A 24,323-nucleotide genomic window follows, 5' to 3' on the forward strand; every position below is an offset into this window, starting at 1 on the left:
AGTGTTTGCGTAGTGTAGGGTCATGCTGGGGGTAGTGTTTTAGGGTTTAGGGTAGTGTTGTAGTGTTTGCGTAGTGTAGGGTCATGCTGGGGTGTAGTGTTTTAGGGTTTTGGGTAGTGTTGTAGTGTTTGCGTAGTGTAGGGTCATGCTGGGGGTAGTGTTTTAGGGTTTAGGGTAGTGTTGTAGTGTTTGCGTAGTGTAGGGTCATGCTGGGGGTAGTGTTTTAGGGTTTAGGGTTGTGTAGTAGTGTTTGCGTAGTGTAGAGTCATGCTGGGGGTAGTGTTTTAGGGTTGTGTTGTAGTGTTTGTGTAGTGTAGGGTCATGCTGGGGGTAGTGTTTTAGGGTTTAGGGTAGTGTTGTAGTGTTTGCCTAGTGTAGGGTCATGCTGGGGGTAGTGTTTTAGGGTTTAGGGTAGTGTTGTAGTGTTTGCGTAGTGTAGGGTCATGCTGGGGTGTAGTGTTTTAGGGTTTTGGGTAGTGTTGTAGTGTTTGCGTAGTGTAGGGTCATGCTGGGGTGTAGTATTTTAGGGTTTAGGGTAGTGTTGTAGTGTTTGCGTAGTGTAGGGTCATGCTGGGGGTAGTGTTTTAGGGTTTTGGGTAGTGTTGTAGTGTTTGCATAGTGTAGGGTCATGCTGGAGGTAGTGTTTTAGGGTTTTGGGTAGTGTTGTAGTGTTTGCGTAGTGTAGGGTCATGCTGGGGTGTAGTGTTTTAGGGATTTGGGTAGTGTTGTAGTGTTTGCGTAGTGTAGGGTCATGCTGCGGTGTAGTGTTTTAGGGTTTTGGGTAGTGTTGTAGTGTTTGCGTAGTGTAGGGTCATGCTGGGGGTAGTGTTTTAGGGTTTTGGGTAGTGTTGTAGTGTTTGCGTAGTGTAGGGTCATGCTGGGGGTAGTGTTTTAGGGTTTTGGGTAGTGTTGTAGTGTTTGCGTAGTGTAGGGTCATGCTGGGGGGTAGTGTTTTAGGGTTTTGGGTAATGTTGTAGTGTTTGCGTAGTGTAGGGTCATGCTGGGGGTAGTGTTTTAGGGTTTAGGGTAGTGTTGTAGTGTTTGCGTAGTGTAGAGTCATGCTGGGGGTAGTGTTTTAGGGTTTAGGGTAGTGTTGTAGTGTTTGCGTAGTGTAGGGTCATGCTGGGGGTAGTGTTTTAGGGTTTAGGGTAGTGTTGTAGTGTTTGCGTAGTGTAGGGTCATGCTGGGGGTAGTGTTTTAGGGTTTAAGGTAGTGTTGTAGTGTTTGCGTAGTGTAGGGTCATGCTGGGGGTAGTGTTTTAGGGTTTAGGGTAGTGTTGTAGTGTTTGCGTAGTGTAGGGTCATGCTGGGGTGTAGTGTTTTAGGGTTTTGGGTAGTGTTGTAGTGTTTGCGTAGTGTAGGGTCATGCTGGGGGTAGTGTTTTAGGGTTTAGGGTAGTGTTGTAGTGTTTGCGTAGTGTAGGGTCATGCTGGGGGTAGTGTTTTAGGGTTTAGGGTTGTGTAGTAGTGTTTGCGTAGTGTAGGGTCATGCTGGGGGTAGTGTTTTAGGGTTGTGTTGTAGTGTTTGTGTAGTGTAGGGTCATGCTGGGGGTAGTGTTTTAGGGTTTAGGGTAGTGTTGTAGTGTTTGCCTAGTGTAGGGTCATAGAATTTTCAAAAATCCCATAGGAAAAATATCCTAACTATATATACCTACTGGCTATTGCCAGTAGGTAATATATATATATATATATCTGGCTTGCATGTCCCAACTGCAAACTCTCCTAGCATTTAAGCAACACTTCAGGCACTGCTGCACAAACTTCAAGGAAATTCCTGATACTGTGATCTAATCGTTTTCCTGTCCTATTAAAAAAAAATATTGAAAACTCACTTTACAGATAGGACACAAAGCAGGGATAATATTTACCTATGTATAATCACTTCTGTCTTATGGCATTCCATATATAGTCAAGACAACCCCTAATTGTGTGGGTGCTATTGCTGACCTGTACAGGAGAGGGCACCCAGGTTGACTAAATTCAGTGTTGTGAAGTGGTTTTGTGTGTGAGAGGGCTCTTGTGAGCAACACAACTTTGTAAAATAATCACTTTTATGGACATGTGCTTTCACATGTTGTAGTAACCATTTATAGCTGTTAATGACTCTAGGTTTGATAATTATACCAAATGGTCTTTTTATTTTTTTTACTGTAAACAGATCCAATTTGTAGTGAACATTACTGCACTACAACCATCCAGATCGCAGATAGTCTCTTCCCATCATGCTGCAAACTGTTGTGGCCCTTCACATGGTGAAGTGTTTACTCCACAACAGAAGTAGTTCAAATGAACCTTAAACTCAGAGCAGTGCTACTAATATATGCAGACCGGTCTAGTGCCCTACAGCGCCTATCTTCCAGATTTGTGTGGAAACATTCTCAGTGACACGCTGACATTCTAATCACAGTGACACTCTGAAGCAACATAGAAATGGAAATGAAAGACAGACCACAACACATGAAGCTGCTATAAACTGATGCTTCCTGGGATGCCCATGGAAGGATCCTTTGTAAACTCGCCCTAGGTCAGAAGAAGTAGTGAGTCACATGCCAAGATTGTGCTAGGTAGTATAAGAGACTAACCTTCTGTATCTTGTTTAAACACACCAGTAAGAGGAATGCATGCACTCCCTCACAGGAATGTGCTGGATGACTTTGTAGTGTGTAATGTTCAAGGAGGAGCCAACCCCCTGGACTTGGAGTACCGTTCTACCCATCCCCTTCTCACCACCTTGGTTGGTAACTCTAAAGTGTTTACATTGTGTGTTCTAACCACTTAATACCCTTGTAGAAGCTGGCTAATCCTTCTCATTTTCTGTGGCATTGTGTGCTGCTGAAGAGGCAGGGTGGCCAAGACAAATCTGCTGGCAGGTGGTTTGTCACACCTAAAGTGCCTCATGCCAAAACACTGGAAACTACACTCTCAGAAATTAGCACACACTCTGACCTCTATCTGTTCTTGTTCTCTATTTCTCTTCATTCTTCCTGCCAATCTTCTTGCCCCTCTCTAATCACCTGACCCTTTGTGCACTTATTTTTCAAGGCAAAGGCCCTGCCGTCAGATATTTCTCTTATTAGACCTGCTTTTCCATCATGCCGTTTTGGTTTTAGCAGAGTTATGACCCAATCAATAACAATGACCTATTGTTCTAAATTTACCTTCCCCTTACTAAGATTGCAGAGGCGTTGAACAATTAGTAAAATTTTTTCCTCCAAATTTGTTTAAAACATTTATAATTTGAGCAGATTTGCTAATCTAATTACAAGTCACCAACATGCAGCAGTTAGGAAAACGTTCCATCAGCTAGCCCCAGCAAGAACTGGAATAAAGCAGTAAAATCACCCCAAATCAGTTACTGCAGGGTAAACATTGGGAACCTGTAAGAAAATGGAGTATTAGTTGAGAGGGTGAGAACCCACCTAAAATAATATTCACAATCCTTGACAGAGTGAACCACAAAAGTCGATAAATAAATCTGTGCTCAACCTTCTGGTAGCTATGACTCTTAGCAGTCGAGATTAACTTTAGATGCAACGTGTACAGTATTTAGACAGTAATCCAACAGTACTAAAGTGAAAACACAAGACAAGAAATATCCCAATAACAATGCAATGTGTTTGGGTTAATGAACATGTACAGACATGTGCCCTTCATATTTGGAGACTCTTGAGTGTGAGTACCACGGTAGTGTTTTCGGTAGTTGGATGCAAAGCCATTGTTTAGGGACATCAAGCCCCAGAAATCATTAGCAGGACAAGGACGGGGCAGAGGAAGCAGGCCCCACCCATGACCTCAAGCGCTATATAGTGCAAGAAGATTCCCCGCTGCGCGGGATGCAAAGCGGTTGTTTAGGGACTCTGTGCCTCAGAAATCATCAGCAGGACAAGAGGAGGCAGGGCTGGGCCACCCCCTTTGGTTTTAAAATTAGGCTTCCAGCCCCTGTTTGGATGTCTCTTCCACGATGGCAAGGTAATTTGGGATTTTACCTCCCTGTGTTAACTCTCTGAATTGACATTTTCTGTGCTCTCAAAACTGACTTTTGGAAGAATTTCTTGCTCCCCAATGGGTCGGTGGTGGCGACTCTCTGCAAGCCACTCGTCCGTGAAGTATGGGGATGAGAAAAGCAGCATCAAGTCCCCAAGGAGTGAAAAGCAAGAAGAGGTGGTCTACCCATGCTGCAGAGATGTGAACTATAGCAAAGATTGGTAATGAAATAGAGGAAGTTGAAATCATGCTGGGCAATAGAGGCTCACCAGCAGAAGGGGGGTATTGTAGACCAAAAAAGCTGGAAAGATTTTTTTAAATAAAAGAAACTGCCCATCATACTCACTGGCCAATACTGCAATGAAAAGGCCGTCTAGCTGTAGTGAAGCACATAAAACTATTGGCACGACATCTAACAATCCTATTAATCTAGTGCCACGAGTCATATGCACAAATAGGTTCTCACTGCTTGAGACCATAGAAGAACCTGAAAGATTTAATCCCAGCAAAACACCTAAAGAGAGGCAAACTGATATTGTAGCACAGGTATGCCCTTTTATAAACCTTACAGAAACAGGTGAACTGTTCCTGTCCATGAAATCTGAAATCCAGGATCTAAAGCTGATGGTATTGAAGTTAACAGACCACTTACAGCATCAATAGCACAGGATCTCATGCACAGGCTGCAAGATGAATACATAAATGCAGGGACATTAGCTCTAAGTTTATTGTGCCGCTTGCTGATAGCTTAGCTCACACACAGAGTGAAATATCGGCTGATAGGGTTCGCTTGGAATGTCAATTACTATTCCCACCCAATATATCAGCAATTTTTCCGAACAGGAGGGTGAGACAAATGGCATGAGCACTATGTCTAGGAATCCTCATAGAGGAATGTTTCGTCTGGCGGGTGGTAGTCTGTAAGTAGAGCCACAAAACATTTACAAACAACATTTTTTCCAGCATTTAGATTGCCCCTCTTTGAGCCTTATCCCCAAACCCATTTTCATGACTCATCTTTACACAATGTTGCACTCTAGTCTAGTCCCTCTGATCGGAGAGAAGTATTTATGATCTAAGTATTCTAGTTAAAACAAGATGCCTACAAAGATCCAGCGTCCTTTGAAGAAAACAAGGTAATCCCCTGGATAAGGAGTGTGCAACACTGCTATTCTGTTATCCGTAGCGATATAGTAGGTGCAAGCTGCTATGTTCACCCAAGTGGGGAATGGGTTTGCATTAAAATTACCTTAGCAGATGCCACCTTATCAAGGAGACTAATATCACCCAGCTTTAGATCCAATCCACCATTTGGATCGGCAGTTTAATTCAAACCAATGACCTTCCTAGACTTAATTGGAAAATAAATCATGTGAAATAGCACCACCGAACCAGGGAGAATAGCTGGAGTAGCTACCACTGGGGCAGCTCCACCACCAAAGAGAGTCTGGTGACTTACAGCAGTGGGGAGCCACAGACCTAATAACACTAAAAATCAACTCTAAAGGCCATTTACCATCAGCTGGAGCTCTTTTGAGTAGGATATCAAACCTAAATTTAGGTTGTTTACCTTGTGAAAAGACTGAACAACACATTACAATACTTATTCCCACCACCATCCCAGCTCTAATCAGGCCTTCAAATTATATGGCTTATGGCTCTCCTACAGCAACTTTCCCTAGAAGCTACAAAACATACACAACTTTGATTTCTGCTACTTGAACATGCGCACCTGAAGTTTCATTGCCATTAAAAGCCTCTAAATCTAGAATCTTCTCTGTGGGGTGCTAGAATATTGCAGGCTTAAAATAAAAAATCCCAGACAGCCTGCTTTAAGAGACCTGGATTACCACTTCTGCAGTTAGACCAGGTAACAGAAGTTTCAAAACCATAGCAAGAAACTCCACTACTGATTGCGCTTCTGGAGAACTATGCTTATGGGTAAAAGAATTGCTCCAATACAATGCTGTACAATAAAGGAAATCCCTAGCACATCCCAAGACCTACTTGCTGTAAAGTCATTCCAACAAACTGCTAAAGCTGTACTTTTAATTAATGTGTATAACAGGTTTGCTATTAAGTCAGCATAATCTTCCACTTTAAACCATCTTGACAGCCTGTTAAAACTACATAGCAAAGATTGTGCCATAATTGTAGGGGTAGATTTTAATGTTCGCGTCAAACATTTTACGCTTGCAAGTGACCTTGCTACTGACGAGGACACACTTTGGGCGCATTCCAGCCATTGGTGTAAGCCTGGTGGTTAAAAATCTTTTAGGCTGGATTACATATCATTGTTATTTCCCTTTCATTCGGTCTCTGTGCATGAATGGTCATTGACCATCAGACATCAACTAAGTTCTGATATATAAAGGAGAACTTGACACATTAACATAGGTTTGTGGAGTGAGATGGTTGATTTGCTGGCAGTCTCAAGGCAAGAGAGCGATCACAACCCCTTGGTTCTTTGTGTTTAGTCCACTGACAAATGGTCTACTGCCAGGCTTAACAGCAGAAGGCTGCCCTGGCATAATTTTTGCTAACAATATGAACAAATTTAAATGGGTTACCTTTGGGACCAGCGAGGTGGCACTGAAGACTATTTATGAAAACTGCCCAACTAGAATCCTTGAAGTACATGACACACAGTTCAATAAGCTTAGAGGGTTTTTTGTGAAGAACATCTCGGGAAGGGCGAGACCACAGGACCCATTAGTGGTTCAAATCCAACTGCCGGTCGGAAAAGAGAAACCTTGTTAATGCTATTCAGCTGGGTGAAAAAGACAAAATAAGGGCAACTAGGGCATCCTAAAAGTAAACCTTGAAATTTGCAAATGTTTGGAGGGAAAAACGCAAACTGGGAAAAACCTTTAGATGCGGGTAAAAATAAATATTCAGTTTCCTTCTGGCATTTAGTGTCACGTGGGTGCTGAAAAGAACATAACAAACAAGAGTCATATAACATTGCTAGTGAATGGGTAGCACACTTTAGTATTCTATGTTCTACAGTCATTGTTGATACTGTACCCGCTACCACTGCAAATTCCTATTTATGTCAGAACAACCATAGTCCCTAATGCACTATTTCATTTTCCTTGTCTGAGCAGCTCTCAAAGCAGACAAATCAGATAAGGCGCCAGGTCTTTACAAGATTCCAGCTGACCTCTTTCACGTTGAACCTGATATATGTGTGCCGTATATAAATGTTTTATCTAATGCTATTTTAGCAGGTGCCCTAATACATGAAAGGGAGCAGAGATAGTCTGTATATTTAAAAAGGTACCTCGCAATGTACCACGTATCTGTCACCAGATCAGCCTGATTGATAACTTGCAAAAAATATTTTGCAAACAGATACTTGATAAATATACTGCCTGGATGACAGAAAACCTTAATATAAGCCAGTTCCAGGCAGGTTTTACCTCAAAGACAAGCACGATCAACCAGGCGTTTTTATTTTTGTTGATCTAGTGGACGGTCGTGAACGTGAGTAGGGGTACTTTTGTCGACCTATGGGCAGCATTTTGCATGGTACCAAGAAATTAGCTGTGGCAGGTCCTTTTGGATTTGAGAATTCCATTTGAACTTTTAACTATTAGGTGCCTATATACTAACAAGTTTGCGCAGGTCCATTATGGCCCTAATGGCGAACTCACTGAGGGAATAGACATCAAAAAAGGAGTTTGCCAGGGTTGCGTATTCGCTTCAGCCTTATTCCTTCTCCTTTTCAATGGTTGCATAAAATGTTTTATAGCTGTGAGTAAGATTAACCCGCATTAGCGGGTGTGAAGGTACCTGCACTTTTTTATCAATGAGACAGTATAAATTTCTAAAACACAAAAAATGCTCCAGATTTTGTTTGAGAAGTTTGGCCTATTCTGTAGCAACCATGGGCTGGAGATAATTGCCCAAAAAACAAAATTTATGGTATTTAAACCTACATGGCAGTCACTATGGAGGATAACTCTGGCTGGTAATGTGCTCGAAAGATTTCGGAAATTCGTTTACTTGGACTTTATATTGTCTGATTCTGATTAGTGGAGTGAGCAGATTACAAAGAGTAGGCTGTTTTTAAACCGTAGGGCTACTGCCATAATTAAGTTTACTAGAAGAGCCTCAACTCACCCTGTATCTCCTGCTCTTGAGATCCATAGAGCACAGGTTGTTAATGTTGATCTCTATGGAGTGGAACTGTGGGACCACTGTGAAGTTGGAGTTCTTGCAACAACCAAGAAATTTTTTATAAGATCCTTGCTAAGGCTACAGAAGAGTACTCCACTTTTGCCCTTGCACCTAGACCTAGCTGTAAAACAAGTAATTGAGTATGCCAATCGTAGGCCTATTCTATACAGGGTCAGATTCTAGACCAAAAAAGAATTCGATTATTTTAGACTGGGGCTATGTGAAATTATTGGTAGTCCTCCAGCGACTAATGCACCTTGGCTGAGGTACATTAATTCTTCATGAGCCAACTTGGGGCTCGGAGATTACTGGTGAAACATATCCTCTATCCCACCCAATACTATATTTATTCAGCCCACAAACTGAGGTAGATCATGCTTTGCACTTCCCACAAATGGAAGCAATTGTTGAGAGCATAGAGCGAATTGTCAAAATGTCCATAAAGTCGGCACATGGGGTTATGCTAACTCAGATCGACGAACTTATGAACGAGAAACTAAGTTAATTGGATAAGGAGATAGAGCAGCTGAACACCACTATAGGCCATTTGAAGAACAGTAGTGGCACTGTTTGTTCTAGCCTTCACGAAGGAGGGCACCAAACTAAACAACATCAATTACCAACACAATTACCTTCACAAGCCGAGGGCCCGGTTTTATTTGGCAGGGCTAAATAAACAACATGAGCCATGTGGGCAGGGACACACCCTTGTCAAATTTCCGCGCTACAGCCAACAATAGGGTGGGCAGCATACAGGGTGGGCCACAGACATAAATGGAAACCAAGGGAGTTTGCTTGATACTACTACAACCATATCAAGAATAAAAAGTCGTCCTTCTTCCGCTTCGCTCTAGACAATGCTAAAAACCGCCCAAAAGAACTCTTCAACATCATCAGGAACCAAACATCCATTCCTGTGATAGACAACAGGGTAGCATCCAAATCTCTATGTGACGAATTTGCCATCTTTTTCAACGAAAAAATTGCCAAAATCAATCGCTCACTCTGCGCTATGCCCTCAGCCATTCCCTCCGCAACTACCCTCATCAGGCCAGCAACCTCAGCCATTCGCTGGTCCTCCTTCCGGCTTATCCAGGCTGAAGTGATAAGCAATCTCATAGCCACCACCAATCCCTCATCCCACTCCCTTGATCAGCTTCCCCCGAGAATAACAAAAGACCTGAAGCTCACTCTAGCCCCAACTTGGGCCAAGATCATCAACAGCTCTTTGAGCGAGGGCTCCATCCCTGACTGCCTTAAAATAGGTCAAGTCACTCCACTCCTTAAAAAAAAACCGGCCTGGACCACAAGGACATGAACAACTTCAGACCAGTTTCAAACCTTCCACTCTTATCGAAAATTCTGGAAAAATATGTGCTGTCTCAGCTTTCCCAGCACCTAGAAAGCACGAATCTTCTCGACCCACACCAATCAGGGTTTAGAAAAGGCTGCAGCACAGAAACCGCAATCCTAAATGTCCTGGACGATCTTCACATGTCGCTCGACTCCAACCAATGTAGCCTTCTCATCCTCTTAGACCTTTCGGCTGCATGTGACACAGTGGATCATGCCCTGTTACTCAATGTCCTCCAGGAGAGAGCAGGCATGGAAAAGACGGTCCTAAAATGGTTCTCCTCCTTTCTCTTCAACCGCACTCAAAGAATCAAAATCAAAAGATGCGAATCGGACCCTCTCCCCATCACTAGAGGTGTGCCTCAAGGGTCAGTACTCTCACCTCAACTCTTCAACATCTACATGGAGCCCCTCACGTCAATTCTAAGGAAGTCCAACATCCCCTTCCACCTCTACGCGGATGACACACAACTCTACCTGGAAACCACTTCGATCGCAGACATCCACAGACTGAACTGCACACTCATTGAAGTCCAACATTGGCTCTCATCCAACAACCTCAAACTCAATGAAGGAAAAACCGAAGTGCTCCTCATCTCGAACACAGATGAAAACCCCCAAATTCTAGAATGGCTCAAAGCCTTAAACGCCCTGAATGTTCCACTTGTTCCTACTAACTCCGTAAAATCCCTAGGGATCACCCTTGACCCTAAACTGGACATGAAAGAACACATCTCAAAAACTGCCAAAAGTGGTTTCCTGAACCTGAAACTCCTCTACAAACTGAAATCCTTCCTCCCCTCGAAAGACCTGAAACAGGCCACGCAGGCTCTGGTACTCTCCAGAATTGACTATGGCATCGCTACGCTGACTGGATCAGCCAAATCTCACCTGGGTCCTCTGACCTCTACCCTCAACGCCGCAGCAAGAATGGTCACAGGAACCAGGAAATACGAACACATCTCCCCGGCTCTTAAGGATCTGAAGTGGCTCCCTATTGTCCAACGAGCCAGTTTCCGCACAGCTTGCCTCACTCACAAAGCCCTGCATACAGGAAAACCTGAATATCTGGCCAACAAGCTCAAAAAGGCCGGTCAATCTAGGAACCTCAGAAGCTCCAACACGCTCCTACTCATTCCTCTGAAATCCCAGAAACACAAAACATCCAACAAATCCTTTGCGGGCAATGCTCCCAAGATTTGTAACGCCATCCCCCCACATATCAGAACGACCGCCTCCTTCCCGAAATTCAAGATGTTACTCAAAGCCCTCTTCCTTGAGCGCTCTGGATAGTAGTATGATCTCCACGTCTGACTTTTAAAGCCCATTGTCTCTGCGGTCCAAGAGCCGGATGACTTGCTTTTGACTCTATCCTGTTTTTTGCGCTCCTGTTACTATTGTAAAGTCTTTCTCTTCACCCATGTGCTCCCTGCTCTGTTCTCCTTCCTCACTGCCTCTCTAATGCCTATTTGTATGTGTTGTGAAGTGCTCTGATACCTTCGGGTCCAGCTAGCGCTATACAAAACTTTAATAAATAAAAATAAAAATAAAGATAGTCATTCTGCACAAGCAGCTCCCAATGGACTAGGCATCCACTCTGGTTGGGCAGTAACATATAGTCCTAAATGCACAGACCTAATTCCAAACACTGATGTCTTAAGATTGCCCCCAGCTTCTTGCCCCTATGTGCTAATTTTAGCCAGGGTCCCCGTTCTAAGAAGAGAACAAAAAGAGTCTTGGTACAGCCTGTGAAATAAAACAGTCAACTGGTTAGAAAATTTAAAAAATTCAACATACTAAACACTCGTGATGTTCTCATGGTTCGCAGGGTAGGGTGGGTAGGCGAAACATCAAAGAACATAAAGGGTGACTGCATGGTGATTAACTTTAGACGCCCCCAAATGGTTCGGAATCTGCTAAATATAGGAGAGGAGATATCCCTCCGAAATACTTGTGTCTGTGTTCTTCCCCTTGGATACTTCTACAGACCACCCCTTGGAAATAGTGTCAATGATGCGGACACTTCTGTTTCACTTTCAAATAGATTTGAGGGACTATCTTTATTAGATTCTATAGATTGATAACAAAACCCCCTCCTTTGTAGAGTAAATAATGGTCTTGTCATTACCCAGTTAAATAACCACATGGCCCAGTCTCACTCCTTGTATGTACAAAACGTCGAAGTTCCACAGCGTGCTACAAAAGATGATGGGATTCATGAACTCTCTAAGCAGGTGGGAGTAGGCTCTTTACCTAGTTTTCAAACCTCTTCTTTAGAGTTACACTTAGATCAGTCAATGGAAACTAACATGCATATATCTCTGCAAGGTAATATGGAAACTGGGTTGCAATTGACCATAGATCCAAGTAAGCAGATGGAAGTACGTCTAACGTTGTGGAACTTAGCAGGGCTAAACAGGAACTTAACAGACATGGTATGGAACGAATACCTAGAACAGAGTGATATTTGCCTTTGGTCATTGGAACCCCCCCCTTCCATAGAGTGGGATTCAAGACATTTAGTGCGAATGCTAGCTCATCAACAAAAGGCAGGCCATCAGGGGGCCTTGTAATTTGGATAAAGATTACCCTCAAAATCGATATTGTCCCACTGTATGTACCGTCACAGGATATGGTTGACGTACAATGGTTACACGGGACGGCAAAGATTTATACTTAATTAACATCTACAAAAGACCAAGCCCTGCTTCTAAAGAATCGTTAGCAATAGAACAGCTTGATTCTTTTCTAAGTACTTTAGGGCAAAAGAATAGGGTAATTGTTGGTGGAGACCTTAATGGTAATTATGAACCGGAGGTGGGTTTTGACAATCTTTTTGAGAGTGAAGACATGGCAAACAATATTCCTGCCATAGAAAGCTACAGGGAAGTGCGGTGCACCGTAGCAGTCGCACACATTTTAAAGCTCACTATGGGTCATGGATTAAGAGCATGCAATGGTCGATTGCCCTCCGACAGACCAAATGCATTTACATTTTGTAGAGGCAGCTCCCGGAGCAATATAGATTACATACTGGTGCCGATAGAGTTCTGGCCATACGCTCTTGACTTAAAAATAGACCCTAGAACTGTAAGTGACCATCGTCCCCTACAGTTGATGTTAGCGCCTCAACCTTTCTCTTCCACTCTTATGGGTGGAAGAGATAATAGTATTTATGAGGATGACCTCATACTAAGCAATAATCGACGAGCTGTAAAGTAGTCTCATATTCTACAGAATAGCCAGTCCATGACAAGTATCTATAACATATTTGCAGACACTATTGCATCTTTCATGCACTTACCAGTAGACAAAATCCCAACATTGGACCTACACAACACCCTTGTAGATGCTCTAACTCCGATTGTAAGCAATATACCCAATGAGAACAATGCAGGAATCAAAAACTGGAATGAGGCAGCAATGGTATAACAAAGAGTGCCGGGTAGCGAAAGTAGAACTCATCCAGGCAATTAAAAATAACAACATAATTGCAATAAGGGAAAAAAGGATCAAACACAAGAGAGCCCTTGCAAATGCTAAAAAAACATGGGATGACGATACCTGGTCAGATCTAATTAGTGCAGCCAAGTCTAAGGACCAGTTAGGTTTTTGGAGACTGATAGCGGAAGGGAATAAGGCAGGAAGGGTCACCAAGGACCTCTTTCTGGATGCTAATACCTGGTTTGATAATTTTTCCCGCCTTTATTCTGACAGCGAATGCAAGCAATTCATTACTATTGAAGATTTGGCAATTATCCCTAAGGTTGCCAACTTACATTTTAGCTTGAAGGAAATAACGTTGGCAATTCAGGCAGTTAAATTGGGGAAAGCTCCTGGACCTGACAAAATTCCAGGAGACTTACTGAAATATGACATCAGTGTTTGGGGACCATACATACATTTTTTGTGTAATGCAATAGTTTCAGGCACACCGATACCTGAAACATGGAAAGGGGCAGAAATTATTACGATTTTTAAGAAGGGCAACCGATATGATCCAGCAAATTATCGCCCTATTAGTTTAATAGATATTTAAAAAAAAATGTTGCTAGGCACATTCTAAATAGATTAAGTGAGTGGATTGAATAGAATAATGTATTTTCAAAATTTCAAGCAGGATTTAGAATCAAAACCAGCACGATTGACCAGGTTTTTAGATTTACATGTCTGTGCTGGAAATACATAAATCTAAGGAAAAGTCACTTGTACATCGCCTTTGTAGATCTAAAGGCAGCATTCAACCTTGTACCTTGAAACCTATTGTGGGATTCGTTGAGACGTCAAGGGGTGCCAGGCGAACTACTTGAACAAATAATTAGGCTCCTTAATGATAACTTTGCTAAAGTAAGATGGGGCCCGAGGGGTGAACTTACCAAGGCAATACCGGTGAGAAGGGGTGGGCCCATGGTGTGTACTGGCGCCCACTCTGTTCTCACTGTATGTAAACGACCTCCCCAATTATTTGAATGGCTGCTTGAATTATGCTCCTAAGTTGGGGGGCGATAGGGTACCAGCACGTTTATTTGCTGATGATACCATTCTATTCTCACAAACCCCAAAAGGATTGCAATGTCTAATGGACTCCTATCATACATATTGTTCCATGAAAGGTCTTGAAATTAATTCTGGCAAAACCAAATACATGTCAATAAACCCACATAGATCTTTTAAAAAGAACTTGGTGCTTTATAACCAGAAATTAGAGTATGTGCAAAGTTTTAACTATTTAGGCATCACACTAGATACTAAACTGTCTTAGAAGCCACAACTGGAAAAAAATAAGATGATTTTGCTTCAAAATTCATTCCCCATTTTAAAGAAACATGGGGCCAGTATTTCAAAAGCAGTGTCCCCCGCCCCAGAGGTATTTAAACACAAAGCTCAATCAGCTTCTCTTTATGAAGCTGAAATATGGGGGCCTCACTGCAAAAAGAATTTTGAATTGGGAGAAAATATTTTTTTTTAAAGAAAATTACTAAGTCTCCCCACCAGAACACCCCTAATCCTGATTGTCATGGATTTAAACATCCAACGCACCGACCATCACGCTCTTCTAAGACTTCTCCTATTCTGGGTGAGGTTATGGTCAACCCCAGAACTATCACATTACAAGGAAGCCCTAGAGGAGATCATGAAAGTTGATCAGAGCAGGAACATTCCATGGCTCAAACACGTTGCTTCATGGATGATGAAGTTGTTTTATTTATTTTTTAGCGTTTCATTTAGCACTAACTAGACCCGAGACATTGGGTATCAGAGCGCTTTACATGAGCACCAGATACGTTACAGACGGACACATTCATTTATTTATTTTTAGGCACGGGGAGATTAAGTGATTTGCCCAGAATCACAGGATGCTGAGGGTCTTGCCAAGACTCGAACCCTGTTCCCCAGCTTCGAGGTCGACTGCTCTAGCCGTAAGGTTACATCCTCTCTCCAATCTATCTTATCTTAATCTTACCTTATTTCTGGGATAAACCATCCCAGTTGACACTGGCTTGCAAGAAATTACTAACGTCTACGTTCTGGGCTTATATTAACAATAGCGTGCTACATAGCTCTTCTACGGGGTAATTAACATCAAGATTCCTTCTTTGGAACCTTTTTTGGATGAGGTATGTCCCCAATTAGCGAAATCTTTACTTATGAAATTTAGATATGGGGTGCTTCAAACAAACGCAAACAAATCCAGATGGGGCAATAATCACGATGGTAAAAGTAGTGAACTGTGCACACTATGTCCAAACGAGATCAAGGAAAATAATCTACATATACTATTCTAATGTTCCGCATACGATACACCAAGGAAAACATGGATTAAGCCAGTTTGTATAAACATGAATATTAGATGCTGTAGCGAGGCGGAACATATATTGAAAACAGATACCTCATAGTTGATTGTTTTTAGTGTTAGTAAATACTTATTTAATGTGAGTCTTATCAGAGCTAAGGTTGGCCTGAATCTATAACCGTTAAAGAATATCTAAAATTTATTAAATGTTGTTAGAGAGCTCTGCACTTGCACTTTGATATATGGTCGTTTATTGGGGAAATGTGTTTCTGAAACGATTCATTCCAAGTTATTGCACAATTGAAACTGTCATGCAACAATATTGGATGCATGTATGGATAAAAATATATGTTTAAAATAATGTCATCTTATCTTGATTGCCTAGCTTTTGTTGTTTTTTTAATTGTATTTATTGTAGTGAAAGGTTTTAACGGCGAAGCTGGAAAAGGTTCCATTATTGCCATTTTTTAAATGTCCCTATTGTGTTGTACTGCATCAATAGGCCTATATTATTTCTATTCTAAATGAAGTGTTATATTTTAAATGTATCTTTTATGGTTGGAATCGACCGAAATAAAGATTTTGAAATTATATTTATTCAAAGGAAAATTCTGGTACTGAGCCTAGGAAAAAATAATGAATTTAGCTATATTGGGGATATTAACAAACTCCTTTTTAAATATAAAAAATTATTACAACTTTGAAGAAGTTTTACTGTGTTGAACCCACTATTTGTCGAAAATTGTATGTGCAATTTAGACTAGGCATGCTCCTATTTGCATCTTTTGTGAGCAGTTGGTTAGCATCAGAATTTGGGTCTAGCTTGTTCCCTGTATTTACCATCTATGAAAAGGATAAGCATATATTATTTTTCTGCCAAGCTTATAAGGAGCCTAAAGCAAAATGGATTAACGCACTCTGTTTAAACTTGGTAGTCGAGCTCTACCATGAATCATTAAGGATGTGCAAAACAGACATTTCCCGTCGTAGGTTTTAACCTATAGGAGAGCCAGCTGTGCCACAGTGAAATACGACTTTGAAGGATTTTCACTGCCTGCATTAAATGTACGTCCTATCTTTTAAATACTATGCATTTCCGGCTCTGTGGACACTTAGGAGTGACTTATACGTGTTAAAAAGGAAGCTTTAAGCCTGACAAAAGGTTGATTTTGTCAGCTAGCAATGCCAGTTTAAAACTAAACACCCAGCCTGCAATGGCAGACTTGCAGACCTGTTTTGTGCTACATTAGTGGGTGGTACAATGAGTGCTGCTTCCGACTAGTAGCTTTTAATTTGCAGAACAATTGTACAGGTGGTACCATATACAAGGGACTTGCCAACAAATAAAATTTGCCAGTTAGGTGTGTACCAGTTTTACCAGGCATCTTTAAAAAGGAGAGCACGAGTACTTTACCAGTGGTTTATAGGTGTAAAGTGCACAGAGCTCTATGGCCAACAAAAACATTTTCAGCAACATAATGCAAAAGTCTGGAGGTATGCCACGTGTAAAGATTTGAACTTGAAGTAGCTTACGGTAGGGAAGCCTCAGATTGATATTGTTTTGGAGTATTGTTTTCTTCCCATCAATTTTCCACTGTACATTTAAATAGTACTTGTATGTTAGTGAACTGCATCACTTTGTATCGTGATGAAAGGTCTACTATTGAAAGTACACATTATTTCAGTGGGATACACAACTGTCATAGGAGGTACTGCAAGTCCGTCGAGTCACTGCAAAATTACATTTGTATGTGCTATAAATCATCACAGCTGTATGCTGGAATTGGTTGTACTGAGATATGCAGCAGTGGCGTACCCAGGCAGATTAACTGCAGCACTAGGCTTTACCTAAACTTTCCATCTGCATCCTCCCCAACAAATCATAATAAAGTGTGACTATTTTCTGAATGGTTCTTATGTTTTTGTTGTATCCTTCACAGGGATGTCAAAGCTGGGAATATTCTCCTCACTGAACCTGGCCAGGTCAAGCTTGCTGATTTCGGGTCCGCATCCATAGCCTCACCTGCCAACTCGTTTGTGGGGACACCTTACTGGTATGTGGTCCTTCTAAATAGCATATTTCCTTATCAAAAGATCTTTCCTATGATCGTTTATATTCTAAAATAAGATTAAATATGATGAGTATGAAATGTGGCTCCAAATGTTAGGAAGCTTTCTTAAACTTGCAATTTTCTGACCCCAACCAACTTTCAAATTTTTCCCTCTGTGTACAATAATGATAGATCTGTATGGACCACATGTAAGGCTATGTGCACTAAAGACACATGAAAAGTCTCTATACAAACAAAAGCTGCACACACGTTTACCAAAATAAGTTGTGTGCCACTTCAAGTTTATCCAGCATTGGGGTATCTTTCATAGATCCACATGCTTAAATCATTCCCCGTCGTCTGTGTAAGTCCTACGGTATCATAATCAAGCAGTAACAAAAACCTATCATACGCTATAATGGCTCTAAGCCGTGTGTTTAAAAAACCTACCTATGTCCTTTTTTTTTTTTTAAAAAGGACCAAACTTCAGCTAAAACCAATCAGTTGCTGGCACCCTCTAGAACACTGCCAAGAGAGGCGGAATCCTTCAGATTTTCACAGCACGCCATGTGTGAAGGGAGTCTCCCTGAGCCCTGCTCAGTATTCTCATTTTAAAAGCTATATTCAACTTGAATATTTCCAATATGTCTGGCAGTCAAGGCCTTTTTTGTCTGTGCAAGACCTGGGAAGAAGAGAGTTCATGTGGATGACCCACATAAGGACTGCCTTTACCACCTTCATCTAAAGCATGAGGTAAGGGAGTGCCCGATTTGCCATACTTTCTCCTCAAAATCTTTGAGGGACAGGGAAGGGAGGGTACTCCTATGGCTTCAGAAGACCAAGACTCAGAAAACATTTTTTGAGGAGGACTGTGATTCCTCTGCCACGTCTCACAAGATCTCTTGAAGGAGTTTCAGAAATGTTCAGAAATTCTATCAAGACTTCCTATCAACCTCACAGCTCCAAGTAAAAAGAGAAACAAAAAGCATTTCTCCTCAAAGACCTCTTTACCTGGTTCATCAACACCTTATGCCAGAGATAGAGACTGGCGTCATGTTACCTCTACCGACCCTATGAGGCATAAATCCACTTCAAAATCCCCATTGACGATGACCTCTGTCGACACCTATATCGTCGATGAACGCTACTACCATCTCGTCGTCTTTTCCTTTGACAGTGAAAGCGACAGCAGCCATCGACACGCCCATCTCGTCAACAAAGATCCAGGCATCCACTAAGTTCCTGTCAACGCCCTCATTGACTACGATCCCATAGACGTCACTGCCGTTGAGTATAGTTCTGACAATGCCCCTGCCGGCAATGATCCCATCGATGTTTTCTCCATCAACGGTGGTCCTGTTGATGATTATGACTATGATAATTCCTCCAACAACGGCACTATTGATGCCTCCATCAATGGTGATAAAAATCTCTATCTCCAGGACCTTTCTCCACCCTAAGGTTACTTCACCTAGCAAGGTCTCTCTTCTGCCTCCTACTGGACATTAAGGGAGTTGGATGATGACGGTGGCCCCTTTAGCACAGCTCACAGTCCTTCAGAGCTGAATGTTAAATGTCAGGAGGAACATAAGTATGAGGACGAAGGACAATATTTTCAACAGTATTATCCTCCACCTCTAAGGTGCTGTGAGCAACGAAGATACTATTCTAACCAGCCACCTAAGCGGGAAACTTCACATCTTCCTGCTGCTTTGGTACAGGATCTCCAGGCCATGCTCTCTGACTATCAGAGGAGCTTCCCACAGCCCCCTCAAGAGCCACAAGAGCAACCTGCTGGATCACCACCCCTACCCCCTCTGGTTCCACAAAGCACCATGCCTTCCTCTGTCAGCTATACCTAGGATGACACCTGCGTCCCACGTAGCTGTACAGCCCAGAGATGATCCTTCCTCCGCAGATGAGCGCAGATGAGGAGAGGGAAGGGGGTGAATTTCTGGACGGCCAACCTCCTCTAGATGAATGGGACGACTGTGTGTCCAACTCTCTCTCCACGTCACCAGACTGATTCACCTCCCAGGGATATTGGAGGTTTCCATAACCTCATGGAGAGAGCCGGAACCAGATTTCACCTTCCAATGTCTTTGAAGCAGTCTGACTGCTTCCTCTACAGTATCAAAGAGCAGGTTAGAAGATCGGTATGCTCTCTACCGATAGTAGACTACATTTGGCAAGAGGGAGTAAAGACTATGAAAAACCTTGCCGCCTTACCTGCTGTCCTTCCACGTAATGTCAAGAAGTACAGAGCGCCTGAGGACTCCCCATTCACGTGCACTTGCACCGCGCTGCTCGACTTAGGACGCAGTCGCCTATTTGCGCATTGGGGACATCTTCTGGGGTCATAGCTAGTGTAGCTCTCACCTGCACTATAATCGTATTGCCACTCGCACTTTGCGGGACATAGGACCTTTTGGAAAACCGCTTTGCGGTATTTTGAGCGCCATCTTGGGTGTGGGTAGCCAGGAGGTGCCGAGTAACGGGCGCCATCTTGGGTGTGGGGCCAGAGATCTGCCTCGCAGGACTCCCGCGCTTAACGGCTATATAGGATGTGCCACTCTCAAGCGCGCAGCGGTGGCGCGAGCGGTGGCGCGCAGCGGGCGCGCCATAGGCGCACCGGAGGTGCGCCACAGGTAAGCCCGTTTGCGCCCGTTCGCGCACTGGCCGCGCTTAGTGCCAGTAATGCTGTCCCTGACTCTCATTCACCTGTCACCTACTCCAGGACTAAGTTAATTCAGTTACGCAAAAACACCAAAGCCAGTCAGGCAGGGAACACCAACTCCGCTAAGCCGGAGGCTCTGTCCTGTGGCCTGCTTAACATCCGCTCGCTTTGTAAACACCATGCTGAAATCGCACTCCTTATAGACTCTTATAGCCTGGATGTGCTTTTTCTAACTGAGACGTGGACTCGAGCGGACAGCGATGTAGAACTTGGACTAGCTTGTCCTCCGGGCTATAAAATCCTGCACTGCCCTAGGGTGGGAAATAGAGGTGGAGGAATTGGTCTCATTTTTAGAGATTCTTTGACATTCTCTCTTGTTGAGGTCAAAGCGATTCAAGGGTTCGAACTCACGGGCTTTTCGCTTAAAGGGCACAAAGGTGTCCTGCACTCTGGACTGCTTTGCTACAGACCACCGGGCTCTGTATCCTCTAAGATATCAGATCTGGTAGACCTAATCTATGATTTTTCAAATTCCCATACAAGACTACTTATTCTGGTGGACTTTAATCTATGGCCTAATGGGCCTCTAGATACGGCCTTTAGGGAACTGTGCCAGGCCTGCAGCAATCTTTAGCTGCAACAGCTGGTACTATCGCAGACCCATTTGAACGGCCATGTCTTAGACTTGGTCTTTTCAGAAGGCTCCCAGGCGGTGATTAGGGAAGTAGCTTTTCAATGCTGGACGGACCATGCATTGGTTCATTTCTCTCTCTATCTGCCCGTAGACTCCAATAGTAGATATGGTCTGGAGTCCACTAAGACCAATAGGCAGTGGTCCAAACTTCTGCATAACCCTAATCTTCCTCCTTTGCTTCCCGGAGGTTTTGAACTGAGGGAGAGTGTCGAGGCGAGCTATTCAAGCTTGTGCCAGCAGATTACCACCTCGCTGGACATGCTAGCCCTGCTACGGAAATCCAGAGCCAGGCGAAGGCCTGCCATGCCATGGTACTCGAGTAATCTCCTCCAGTTCAAACACCGGTGCAAACAGGCAGAAAGGGTATGGAGGAGGTCCTATTCTGAGACTGATAAATCCCGATACAAATTAGTTTTGCTGGAATACAAAGCCCAGATTAAATGCGCCAAAGCTGAATACTTTGAGGCCACACTGACTCAAGCAACCAACAAATCGCAGGCCTTGTTCAAAATAGTAAACGACCTTTCTAGGCCGGCGTGTGCAGCCAACAACATCCCAGCTTCTCAATCTCTTTGCGACTCACTTGCGAAAGCATTTGAGGATAAAATCGCGAACATTCTGAGTGGTCTCTCTACCTCAGATACTTCTTGCCTGCAGTCTATGGCTACCCCCGTAATCCCTCATACTGCAGCCGAGTTGGAAGAACAGGCAGCTCATCGGCGGCTGGAGAGTTTTTCTCTCCCCCTGTTTGCTGAGTTTTGTGCTCTAGCATGTGGGGTGTCTTCGGGATCCCCTCTTGATCCACTCCCGCATAAACACTGGAAATCCTTTCAGGATGAACTCTTCCAGCCTCTATATTCCATCTGCCACCAGTCCTTCAGTACTGCCGAGGTCCCCGAAAGCTGGAAGCTCGCAGTGGTCTCCCCCCTCCTGAAGAAATCCACCCTTGACCCCACCTGTCTGTCTAATTATCGGCCAATCTCGTTGCTACCTTTTCCAGTTAAGATCATGGAGAAGCTTGTGACCCGGTCTCTATCCAGCTTCTTGGAAAATAACACCTGTCTGGATGTGGCCCAGTTCGGCTTCCAGCCGGCTCTTGGCACGGAGTCGGCACTGGTGGTCGTGTTGGACACCCTTCGATCGCGGGTCGACAGTGGTCGATCAGCCTTTTTAGTGCTGCTCGACATGTCGGCCGCGTTCGACACGGTCAGCCACTCCATTCTTATCAACAGGTTGGTTGAGGCCGGGGTAGCAGGACTTGCACGAGATTGGCTAATTTCCTATCTACAGAATAGACACCAGGTGGTGGCCCTACCTCCTTTTCGTTCAGGTATCAGGAGAGTGGGACCGGGTGTCCCTCAGGGGTCAGCAATTAGTCCCATCCTGTTCAACTTGTACCTCTGTCCCCTGATTGCTTTGATTAAATCTTTCGGCATCTCAGTGATCAACTATGCCGATGACACTCAGCTCATCTTCTCCCTAGAAGGAGAAGATGCTGTGTCCACAGAGACCTTCCACCGCTGCATGAATGCCACTGCTGACTGGTTAAAAAACAACTCACTCCAGTTTAACAGCACTAAGACTGAGGTACTTCACTGCTCAGTAGACCGCGTTCCGCGCTCTTTACCATCTGATCTCTGGCCTTCCTCATCTTTGGGCAATGTGGTGGCGGCGGTCTCCGCTCGCAACCTGGGAGTCATGTTTGATTCTAATCTTCAGTTGGACAGCTTTGTGGACAAAACCATCTCCACCTGTATGGCGCTACTTCGCACTTTGCGGAAAATCCTCCCTCTGCTCCCGATTCAGGCTAGGCCAGAAGTGGTGCGTGGCATTATCCTTAGTAGGATAGACTACTGCAACGCACTGCTTCTGGAGGCACCCGTCACCCTGATCAACAAGCTGCAGCGCATTCAAAATATGGCTGCGAAGCTGGCTCTCTCTAGGTCTCGTGCTGCCTCTTCCTCTCTTGCACTTAAAGATCTTCACTGGCTGCCAGTCCAACAGCGAGTTCTGTTCAAATCATCCTGCCTGGTTTTTAAAGCTCTACATGACCAAGGCCCAGTCATGCTACACAATCTTTTTTCATGGTATTGCGCAGCGAGATCTCTGCGTTCTTCATCAGCTTTTTTGGTGGTGGTTCCGAGGATTCAAAGGCTTCAGATGGGGGGTAGATCCTTTAGCTATGTGGCTGCCAGGCTTTGGAATTCCCTCCCCTTGTCCCTGAGAAGCCTGAAGGATCTCCTTCTATTTAAGAAAAATCTAAAAACCCACCTTTTTCCTAGAACAGTTTATTAAACGTAATTGTGTAGGTGGTCAGTAGAGTCAAAAGCGCCAGGATACCCTCTGGGTGACAGTTCACGCTATATAAGTGCATAATACATACATACATACATACATGCTTGACAGGACACCCCAAGCCTGACTCAGTGATCTTGCGCAACGGATGTCGAAAAACCTATCTACTCCTATTTCCGCACCACATGACAAGGATGGATGCCATCAAGATAACATCGGAAAAAGGTTTTTGACCATGTATGCTATCACGGTACGGGAAGCCATCAACCTCTCCATTCTAGGCCGCTATGACTGCCAGATGTGGTCTGATATCAGACATTGTAAATGTAAATGTAAATGTACAGGAATTTATATAGCGCAAATCACCAAGCGGTTTCTAAGTGCTTGCTTAGGGAACCCGTCCTGGTATTCCCCTGTGAGATAACCCCAGCAGGGTATCCGCAAGGTGAAAGCCAGGCATCCCGCCGCGAGGGGCCGTTGTGGAGATTAAGCAAGCTATTGCCCAGAGTCGCAGAGTGTGAACCCGTGAATCGAGTAGGCACCGGAGCGAGAATTGTCGAGTCCATGGACATTTTAGGACTCAAGACCCCGCCGAGCCGGGAATTGAACCCTGGTCCCGGGCTGACCTCTGCTTCCAGGTCTGCCTCCTCTAACCAGTGAGCCACACTTCTCCTTGTCGGTAATGATAGACTGTGCAATGGACATCTCCTCCACAGGCTTCTGTCAGCTAGCTGATGCAGCTGTCTTACGATGCTAAGGATGGCTAAAAGTGACCTCATTTCGACCTGAGGTAAAATCAAAAATATTGGACATGGCTTACAACGGTGACCCACTGTTTGGCAAGCACATCGATGACGCCCTCCTTGACATTAAGACGGACACCGATACTGCAGAATCACTAGGCACTCGCCAATACCGCACGGTTCCTATCTGAGGGGCGTGGGGTTGTGGTTTCTCCTCTTATATAGGCGGATACCAACGCTCACAACAATACCAGTCATACCAGCCACAGTACAGGACCCTGATACCAGCAACAATCCTATCGGCAATCTTCTATTGCTGGTTTCTCCAAGCAAGGGCCTGGCAAATGATCGCCCTCTCAGACACCAGTCGCAAACAGTGACCTTCTCCGGGTACCAACTGCGGCATCTTCTCATCCTGTTAGTGCAAAATATCCCATCACCTTCCTCATTGGCAAGCCATCATCTCAGTCAGATGGTTATTGGCCTTGTCACCTATGGCCATACCCTGGAGTTTACAGAAAGACCACCAACTACTCCGCCAAAGGTAGCCCC

General features: G+C 43.9%; 1 protein-coding gene across 5 annotated transcripts in view; it reads left to right on the forward strand.

Annotated features, from left to right (window-relative positions):
• TAOK3 (TAO kinase 3) overlaps positions 1 to 24,323 on the forward strand; it is a 1,265,547-nt gene that overhangs the window by 482,586 nt on the left and 758,638 nt on the right. For all 5 annotated transcript variants that reach the window (XM_078667094.1, XM_078667097.1, XM_078667098.1 and 2 more), the window contains one exon: positions 17,252 to 17,365. In XM_078667094.1, the coding sequence (XP_078523220.1) occupies positions 17,252 to 17,365 (114 nt within the window). The remainder of the gene's footprint in view (positions 1 to 17,251; positions 17,366 to 24,323) is intronic.

The sequence above is a fragment of the Lissotriton helveticus genome, chromosome 11 (genome assembly GCF_964261635.1).
Source record: "Lissotriton helveticus chromosome 11, aLisHel1.1, whole genome shotgun sequence".
In the NCBI taxonomy this organism is placed as follows: Eukaryota; Metazoa; Chordata; class Amphibia; order Caudata; family Salamandridae; genus Lissotriton; species Lissotriton helveticus.